The sequence below is a fragment of the Silene latifolia genome, chromosome X (genome assembly GCF_048544455.1).
Source record: "Silene latifolia isolate original U9 population chromosome X, ASM4854445v1, whole genome shotgun sequence".
Taxonomy (NCBI): Eukaryota; Viridiplantae; Streptophyta; class Magnoliopsida; order Caryophyllales; family Caryophyllaceae; genus Silene; species Silene latifolia.
Genome location: NC_133537.1, coordinates 16,193,685 through 16,204,620, shown reverse-complemented (window position 1 = coordinate 16,204,620; position 10,936 = coordinate 16,193,685). Strand labels below are relative to the sequence as shown.

Genomic DNA, 10,936 nt, shown 5'->3' with positions numbered 1-10,936 from the left:
TGACAATCCACCTCAATATGTTTAGTGCGTTCATGAAAAACGGGATTGCGTGCTATGTATAGAGCCGATTGACTATCGCACGAGAGCTCAATTGGTTTGTTGTGTGAAATACCGAGAGAGTGAAGAAGGCCTTTGAGCCATTTAAGTTCACATACCATATATGCCATGGCCCGATATTCGACCTCAGTGGATGATTTAGAGATCGTCGATTGCTTCTTCGTTTTCCACGAAATAGGAGAGCCACCGAGAAAGACGATGTATGCTGAGAGGGACCGTCTACTTGTTGGACAACCCGCCCAATCTGAGTCATAATAGGCATGTAAGGTCAGGTTGGTGCTAGATGGAAGAAGGAGACCTTGTCCCGGTTTATTTTTTAAATAGCGTACCACTTGGAGGGCAGCTTGCCAATGGTCTATGCTTGGTGCATGCATGAATTGGGCGAGGATATGAAATGAATATACCAATTAAGGACGAGTTATGGTAAGGTAGACGAGACGGCCCACGAGGCGTCTATATGGCTGTGGGTCGTTTATTAAAGGGGACTCGGAATCCGTGAGTTGGTGGTTAGGATCCATGGGTATGGACGCGGGCTTGGATCCTAGGAGGCCAGCTTCTATGAGTATGTCTAAAGCATATTTGCATTGTGAGAACAAAATCCCGCTTGATTTTCGAGCAATTTCCAAACCGAGAAAGTATTTAAGGGGACCCAAGTCTTCCAAATGAAAACAATTGCTTAGATATTCTTTGAAGCGAGTGATCTTACTCGAGTTGTTGCCACATATAACCAAATCATCGACATAGACAAGAACATGTATTTCGGTACCTGTCTTAGTGATGGAGAAAAATGAATGGTCGTATGGGCATTGTGTAAAACCATATTTGACAAGAGCAGAAGCAAGTTTTGTATACCAACATCGAGGGTCTTGTCGAAGCTCGTAGAGAAACTTTCGAAGACGGCAAACCTTGCCAGCGTTGGAAGAATTGAACCCAGGTGGCGGTTTTATATAGACTTCTTCTTGGAGATCGCCATGAAGAAAGGCGCTGTGGACATCCATTTGGTGGAAGCCTCACTTATTTGATGTGGCAAGAGCGAGAAGAGTACAGACGGTGACCATCTTAATTGTAGGAGCAAAAGTTTCCGTGAAATCAAACCCTTCAATTTGACGGTTACCCATGACGACGAGACGAGCTTTGTAGCATTCTATGGACCCATCGGCATGATATTTGATTTTGTAAACCCATTTTGATCCAATTGCCTTTTTGTGAGGCGGAAGAGTCTCGAGTGTCCAAATGTTATTTCGTTCGAGAGCATTGATTTCATTTTTCATTGCATCTCGCCATTCTGGTACCTGCATTGCTTCGTTAAACGAATTTTGGCTCGTGATTTTTGGTTACGGCGGCTAGAAAACTTTTATGATTAGTAGAAAACTTTGCATAATCAATAAAATAGGAGATGGGATATCGTGTACCTGAAGACGATGATGATGCAGTGATGAGGTGAGTCGAGGGGCCAATCGAAGGGCGAACAAAGCCTCTGAGGCGTGAACTTGGAATCTTAGTTCGCTGTCCTTTCCCCATAGTCAAAGGGTTATTGGAAGGTGCTGAAATTTGTTCAGAATCGATGGTGACGGTGGTTGTTTCCTCTGTTGTGGATGGGTTAGATGGAGAGCCGTTGGGAGTAGAGGTGGCAAACGGGTCAATCGGATCAGTTTCGGTTCGGGTTATTTCGGTTTATCTTTTTTTTTCGATTTCAGTTCGGTTCAATTCAGGTTGGATTCAGTTTTCACTTTTAATCGGTTGTAGATATTTCGGGTTGGTTCAGGTTCGGGTTGGGTCAATATCGGTGCAAATAAGGTTCGAGTCAGGTCAATATCAAAGCAGATGAGATTCGAGTCAGGTCATAATCGGATCGGATGTAATACGAATAATTTTTTTTAAAAAAGTAATAAATAATGTTTTTTTGCATAACTACGATATAATATTAATTCATTGACGTCAAAGGGGTGACACTCATGTACAAACAGACACCCTAAATGTGACGCTTAGGTACATTCGGGTCATTACGGGTTTCAATGTTGAGTTTCTGTCATCAATGTATGGGTTGAAATCGGTTCAGGTATATATCGGTTCGGATTAAAACAATTCAGGTTGAAATAGTTCAGGTTCATTCGATCTTGGGTCTATTTCGGATATTACAGATTCAGTTCGATTTCGAATCAATTCAAGTCGATTCAGGTTTCGGGATGAAGTTCAGTTATACATTTCGGGTGTACGATCAGGTGTCGATTCGCGTATTTTCGATCGGTTTTTCGGGTTCTGTATAATTTTGCCAGGTCAAGTTGGGAGTGATGGGCTGCGTGTGGTCAGTTGGCTGCCCTTGATCAGGTTGTGGGGATGGTATGAGAGTAGTATCCACGGGTTGGGGATCAGTGGATATGACGATGTGTTCAATCGTTGTAATGGTCTCGTCGAGGAAGGAAGAGATATTTTGGGGCATGTCATGGATATTTAGCGATTGATATGGAAATTCATGTACAATAAAAACCACGCCACGAGATAGAAAATAGGTACCGGTATCCAAATCAATGATGCGCCATCCCTTTTTACCAAATGGGTAACCCAAGAAGACGCGTTTCCGACCCCGAGGAGAAAATTTATCTCGAGAGCGATTAATGTTTTTCGCGTAGCAAAGGCACCCAAAAGTGCGTATGTGAGACATGGGTGGTGATTTATTAAAAAGGATTTCGTATGGAGTTTTGCCGTTGTGAATAGAAGACGGAGTGCGATTGATAAGGTAAACGACACCAAGAATATATTCCCCCAAAAAAAGTATAGGTAGGCTAACTTGAAAAAGAAGGGCACGAGCGACATTTAAGATGTGACGATGTTTACGTTCGATGCGACCGTTTTGTTGAGGTGTGTCAACAATTGATGATGTTTAAAAATTATCCCATTTTCACGAAAAAAAATTCTCAAGACACGTGAACTCGGTTCCATTGTCGCTACGAAGAGTTTTGATTTTCTTTTGAAATTGTCGTTCTACCATAATAAAAAAAATTCAATAAAGTTTGACGAGTATCACTTTTCCGACGTAATAAATAGACTCATGTAGAACGTGAAAAATCATCGACGATGGTTAAAAATTATTTGGACCCACAAGATGCATTTTCGGACTATGGACCCCATTAATCACAATGTAAAAGATCAAAAATACCGTCAGCCAAGTTCGAGCTTACGGGAAAAGGAGCGCGAGTTTGTTTTGCGCGAATACAGATATCACAATGCTTACTATGAAAATTAGAAGTAATGTTTGTTTTATTCAAAAACGGAAGAAAACGAGAAATGTTTGAGGAAGGATGCCCGAACCTACAATGCCAACGCTCAATTGTATCGATCAATGTTGCCGGTGGTATAAGCATGTACCTCGTTGGTTCGAACACCCCTAAGATAATATAGCCCCTCTCTTTGTTCACCCACACCAATCACAGTCTTTGAGGAACGGTCCTGAATTAAACAAAGCTGTTGAGGGAATTGTATAGTTAGAGGCTTGTTGAGTAATAAACTTGAAACAGATATCAAATTACATTGTAAATTTGCAGCAAATAAAATGTTTCGTAAAATAAGACGAGAAGAAAGGTGGATATCACTGCTTTGAGTAGAAATAGTCAAGTCGCCATTAGGTAACCCAACGGATAAAGGTGTGATATTATGAATATTAGTGAACTGTGAAAGGCAACCCGACATATGATGAGACGCCCCCGTATCAATAATCCAAGATAAAGAAGAGGAATTACCGTTGAGATGATCACTAGACTTGGTTTTACGATACTTCCACATCTGGATTATTTCCTCAAGTTCATTATGATTTAAAGTATTAAAATCAATCCTGTCAAAGTCAGTGAGAGGAGAGCGAGAGGTGGAAGGACCGTTCCCAGTAGGAGGCGTGGTACCTGAGACCATATGAGCATGAGGGACAGAACTCGTGGTTGTAGTTTTGTTACGGTTCTGGTGAACTTGGCCAAGAGGATTAGGGACGAAGGTAGCCTAACTCAAATCAGTGGCATTTGGGTTGATGTAAATACGATTCCGTGGTCTATCACCCCACCATTCGGGGAATTTTCCCATTACACTGTAACAAGTTCTAAAATAATGGCCATGTTTTTGACAAGCAATGCAAAAAGAGCGATTGGGGTTTATTGTTTTTATCGGGTTTTGAGTCACGGTTTCCACCCCCCCTGAAAATTTCGAGCCATGGTTAACTCGAGTATCGAAGGCCATGGGTTCAGGGCGAGGGTCACTCCTAGCAGTCGAGAAGGATCTAACCCCTTCTTCTTGTAAAAGACGGTTGTAAACAAGATTAAGATTAGGAAGCGGATCCGTCCCTAATATTTGGGAGCGAGCATTATCAAAACGATCATCTAAACCAATGAAGAAATCACGTACTCTTTTCTTTTCACAACGAGTTTCAAAAATACTTACCCAGTCACATTGATATGGGTTGAACGTGCACGATGGAATTGCATCATGCTCCATCAAATCGTCCCACAGACTGGTGATGCAGCCGTAATAGGCCATAAGAGACTCTGTTGGAGATTGACGGTAGGCCATGATTTATGCTTGTAAACGATAGATGTGAGCGTCATTAGCTTGACAGAACCGCTGCTTAATGTTGTTCCATACTTGTTTTGCTTCAGGTCAATATGCGATTGATCGTCGCAAATCGTGTTCAATTGAATTGAAGATCCAAGCGGTGACAAGAGCATTTATGAAGCGCCATAACTTGAACTCCGCCACTGATTCCGAGGGTTTACTAATTGACCCATCGATGTAACCCAATTTATCTTTAGCAAGGAGGGCAAGACGAAAGGCGCGAGACCATTCATTATAATTATTACTATTGAAAGCAACTTGTGTGATGTTGCTTCCCGGGTTTTCGATTTGAAGAAAAGAGATAGTGGATGAATTTTGTGATGGAACGATTTCTGAATTTGTCATGGTGATGAAGAGGAAGAAAGAAGAAGATGACGGCAGAAAGATCAAAAGATAAAAGACCTAGCTGATACCATATTACGATTCGAGAAATGGAAAGATTATATGATTATTATTGCGTAAATTGAATTGTATTGTACAAGCCTATTACTCGAGATTATATACTCGACTATACAACATAAAAACGGAAATGAAAGATTGTACAACAGCTAGAAAATCAACTTAAGGAAGGCAAAGAATAGTTGCCATATTTACAATATGGCCGTTGGGAGCTATGGTGATGCGTTGAAGCTCGTATTAAAACATATATATAAGAGCAAGCGAATTCATAAAATTAAGTTAAAAGATTAAGATTGTCTTACAAAGGAAAGATTAGGAAGGTTGAAAGATTATACCAAGTTTGGAAGAGGTTAGCACTACATTAACAGGATAATAACCAATATAAAGCTAAAAATTGTTTCTCTCACAAAAATGTTTCAAGATCCATTTGAAAACCCTACCTCTAAACTATCTATACTAACTACTAAGGGTAGTAAATGAGCTCAAAAGCGAACAGTGCAACTGGAAAGTGTGTGTGCGAACTAGACCTGGCAAAGCTAACCCGACCCGATAAGGCTGACCCGAGACCTGAAAATGATCCGAAATGCATCACCTGAAAGTGACACGACAGATCCGAAGTGACTTGACCCGAAAATGACCCGACCCAAAGTGACCCAAAATTACCCGATTGACCCGAAATGACTTAATTACGGCAAAATCATGACCCGAAATGACCCAAACGACCCAAATTGACTCTACCAAAATGACTCGATCCAAAGTGACCTGGCCCAAAAGTGACCCGATAAGTTATTGACCCGAAAATGACCCGATCCAATGTGACCCGACTCGAACCCGACCCGAATGACCCATTTGTCCGGCCTAGTGCACACCGAGGCGTACATTGCGCTTTAGGTGAAGGGCGCGGGCTTGGCCGGGCTGGGCAGGGACATGCTTGATCCGGACCTGGGCCCGAGTTAGGCTTGGGACGGGTCGGGCTGGCGGGCCGGACCTAATTGTTTTCCTAAAATAGACAGGCAAAGGTGGGCCGAGTTGGGAAAATGGAACCCGGGCCAGGCTAGGGAGAAGGGGTGGGCTGGGCTGGTCAAAGGCGGGCTGAACGAGCCGTTTGGGGTGGCGGGCTAGGTCGGGTTGGGCCTTAGCCGGGCCAGGCTAACCCGTGCTGTTGGCCAGCTCTATACACAATACGCTTTGAAGCTGTTCAAAGCTTCCTTACTCCTCTTCGTCTTTTCTTCAAGACTCCTTGTTTTCCACTTAATTTTCTCTTGTTGAATTGAGTTCAATTGTGCCAAGTGGACCATGACTTTCAAATGCATGGCTAAAAACCCGTTATTGTTGTTGATATAGGTAGGAAGATTGGCATTTGATCATTTCCGCTTTTAAAACCGCTTTCATATATAGCCACTTTATTCACCTAAAAGCCACTAATAAACTACTATGGTTTATGGAGTACCAGTCATGCCACAACAGACATGTGGTGTAACTGCATGCTAAATCACATAGTCATATCAATATACATATACATATATATATATATATATAATAAACTGAACTGCAACGTTGTATGGTATATGGTAAATTATATCCTATTCCCAGGAGTAGAAAGTACGATACTCCCAAAGGAGTTAATGGAAAAAAAAATATAGAAAACAAAAGAAAAAAAATAACTATCCACTACATCTTTCGGTGATACGTTTCTTTTTCTTTTTCATATTTCAAAATAAAACAACTACTCCCTCTATGAAGACTAGTATGAGTCTTTCTTATGTACATAATGTAAATGTCTGTTAGTTATATTAGTATAAATACCCACACATGTACATATTACAGTTTAACTTAATACATACTAGAACATTCTATTTACTTTCTTTATTTTACTTTCTCTCTCTAACTAATTCATCATCTTCAACAAATATCTTCTGAGCTTTCGTCACACATCAATGGCGTCAGTTAATTCGATCAGATCTCAACATTTGACATGGTATCAGAGCAGACTTGCCTGACTCTTGATGCCTTTGTCTTCCGCATTTTTTTCCCTAAATCAATTTAGATTTTCGCAAAATTAGGTTTTCTCCGCAAAATTAGGGTTTCGCGATTTCTTGTTTCTTTCTTCGCTCACATCACAAAATCAAAAAAACAATTTCAATTTCGTGTTATAAATTCACAAAATCACAAAAAGATTTGATTAATTTCATTCGAATTTGTTCAATCATGCCTGAATCAACCGAAGTCAACAGCGAATACAGGAATCCGTACGATGATATGCTTTTCTTCTCAAATTCAGATTTTCTAGGAATGTCGCTGGTTAATCCACCTTTCGACGGAAAGAACTTCCTCAATTAGAGTAGGGGAATTGTTATGGGCTTTGGGATGAAGAACAAGCAAGGATTCATCGATGGAACTACAACGATGCCGGAGCTACCGTCGCCAAGGTATCAGAGTTGGTCAAGGTCCGATAATATGGTAAGATGCTGGATCTTGCATTCTTTAACTTCTAGCATCAAAGAAATCTTCATGAATGCTAAATCTGCTAAGCGTTTATGGTTAGAACTCAATGAAATGTATGGACGATCTAATGCACCACTTTTGTTTCAATTAAAGAAAGAATTGAGGAACATAGATCAATCTGATCAATTTGTCATCGCATATTATAACAAATTGAAACGTCATTGGGACGATATTGAGGATTTAGAGCCAATGCCAGATTGTACTTGTGGAGCAATGTCTAAATGTTCCTGCAGTTTCTTGAAGAGGCTGTTTGATATTGTGTCTAGGGAGAAAGTCTTAACTTTCCTCATGGGCTTAGATGATCAATATGACAATCTTAAGACAAACATGTTGTCTATGGATCCTTTGCCTTAGATAAATAAGGCATATTCTCTGGTTCAACAAATTGAAAGACAGAAGAATCTTTCTAAGACTCTTAACACTCAAGTCGAATCTAGTGCCATGGATATTCACAAGGAAAAATCATCTGGTCCTTGGAATAAGCCAGGTTGGAATGTCTGGACTAGAGATGGTTCTAGTCAGAACTCAGCTCAAACTTCTGCTCAAGGGACAGCACAAAGGTCTAGTCCAAATAAGAGAGGGAAGAGGTGGTGTGATCACTGTAATAAGGGTGGACATACCAGAGCTACTTGCTTCATCCTTCATCATGATAAGAGGGAACAATATCAGGAAAGGCTTTCAGGAAGTCAGGGACAATTTTCTTCAGGTGCTGCTCATAATGTTGGTGTCCTGTCCAACGAAGTCACTCAAGATAATCCCCTTATTTATGACAATGCTTCTCAAGACATGTATCATGGTGCTAAATATGGGAATATTGAAGTTGATCCAAAGATAGTTGCTGTAACACCCCAACTATCCGGCCAAGATAATTGGAGCGTTACCATCTCGGTTTCCCGAGGTAGGGTTTCAAAACTTCAATCAAAGAACATTTTATTAATGTAATGTTTAATGAATTACATAAATGTAAACAAATGAATAAATAAAATACAACTCGTGACATCTATACTCTTCTAGCCAACTAGACTCGTCTCGTGATACCATCAAGCTCATCCTGTCTCCCGCGTACTATCCAAACAATCTGAACATAACCTGCTCCCCATATGACCAAAGGATATCATATGGATCGACACAGGCCACCCCAAAAGAGATAGGTGACAATTACACAGACACACAAACGTCAGTTTCATTAAATAAATAAAGTGTGACACGACTCGAGTATGTGAACATACAACATGACTATGATATGAATGAGCCACTGTCAAGCAACCTCCTCCACGGTACTGGGACACGCCCAGACATACCGACAACTACACAAGTACCGGGACACGCCCAGACGTACCGGGCCCGGAAGCCAACCGCATCCCCTGCCAGACATCGTGTCTCAACCACATGAGTCCCTCCGTAACTCAAGCCATTAATGTGCACATCCCTCTTGGAGTGGGAAGCTTCAAGAGACGACTTAGACGCAAGACGGTCTCCCAACCGTCTTACGTCTCCAAAACAACAAGAACACGAATCCTCTAACATATACAATCACAACCGATACCATATGAAATGCATAACAGACAATACACACCATGACATGCCAAACATGTCATGGATACCAGTTCCTTAAATATCTCGACTCGTGGGGTCGTCATGACCAACAACATGTAATACGACTCACAATATGCAATTAAATGACCAAAAGACTCATTTAATAAATAAATACGATAATGAAACTGAGTAGGATAAACCTACCTCACAACAAATCCGCATAGACTATCCGTAACACAAGCTAGGTCCATCTCGTAAAACCGTCTCATAAAACTCATTTCCTAAAATACGATAATAATACAAATACGTATAAATATACCAATCTAATGTGTATATAAATACGCATAAATATACTATTCTATTTATACTAATACAACTAATTAAACTCGTCTTATACATTACCCAAACCCGAATCAAGCTCAACCACCACCACCACCACCCACTGCTGCCACCGTGGCCACCACCACCACGGTGGACCTTGGTCGAAAGCCACCACGGCACCACCCATGTACCACCACCAACAAAAACAAACCACAACATACAACACACACCCACGACCATAATCGGCCTCACCACGGCTACCACTGGCCACGCCGGCCGATGACGACCACCCCCACCTTGTCCCCTAACCACGACATGTCTAGCAGCAGCCACGACGGCGGCAACAACCACCAGCAACGCCAATGGCGACAACAACAACATACATGACTTAGCCGCTCGTACAACCTTCTTTCTACCCCATATTCCAACCACCACAGCCACCAATTCCACCACCCAAGACCACCATTATACCCTCCTTACTACCCTCGACACAACCAACCCCTGTCAATCAAGGTAAGAGGGTTAAAAATCCATCTTAAGACGGTCACACAACAACACTATAAACATGTATATATGTTCGGTCAAACCCAGATTTTGGGTGGTCAACGGCGGGTCAAGAGGGTAGTCCACGACAGTCTAAAACGGGTCAAGGTTGAGGCGGTTTAATAAAATAATATATATAAGCTAGTGAGACTGTCTTACCTTAGGAACTCGAGGCGAAGGGACCAAATCTCCTCTTTCTATCTTCTCCCTTTTTCTCTCTTAATTTGTGTGGATTTTGTGAGATATTGAATGGATAAGATGGGTGATGGGTGGATAAGGTGAGGGATATATATAGTGGTAGGTGGGAGTGTATTATTATCCTTATTATTTCATTATCTGTCTTATAACATAACTCGTATAAATGCAATATAATTTTATTTATATAATTATAAAATACGGAGTATTACAATCCCCTCCCTCCCCCCCCAAAAAAAAAGAACTTCGTCCCCGAAGTTCACCTCACTCTCTCCTTTCCACAAATCTCATGCATTCTCTCGCACCTCATATGTCTATCAACCGTATACGCTCTTTCTAAACATCACACTCATCCCAAAGTTCTTCACTCAGTTCTCACTACTTTCTCACATTCTGTACTCTCTTTCCTAAATTTCCAAATTATTACATCTACTCCCCCTAAAAGAGAACTTCGCCCCAAAGTTCGACTGTCAAACCTCAAACTGCTGTCTCATACGCTCGTTACTAATTCCAGAAATGACTATGTTTCAGGTTCAACACACTCTCTTACTTATTGCAAGTCCATTATCAAATCTCGTATCGTCTTATGCCATTGCTATAATCCCAATCTAGAAACCTCTCTATAAGTCTCTTTAGGGTACTCCTACGAGCCTCCCAAAAGTCAAGCGCCAGGTCTAATCCATGGTTCGAAACTCTAATCTCATAGATAACTTCTAACTCATGTTGGTTATATGAATACGTATTTATCACGGGGTAGTACTCGATTATTATTACGTATCTATATCAC

General features: G+C 41.2%; 1 protein-coding gene across 1 annotated transcript; it reads left to right on the top strand.

The window, feature by feature from the left end:
* The first annotated feature begins 7,455 nt into the window (after positions 1 to 7,455).
* LOC141616938 (uncharacterized) lies at positions 7,456 to 7,908 on the top strand. The gene has a single exon (XM_074434106.1). The coding sequence runs from the start codon at positions 7,456 to 7,458 to the stop codon at positions 7,906 to 7,908; it is 453 nt and encodes a 150-aa protein (XP_074290207.1).
* The last annotated feature ends 3,028 nt before the right edge of the window (positions 7,909 to 10,936 follow it).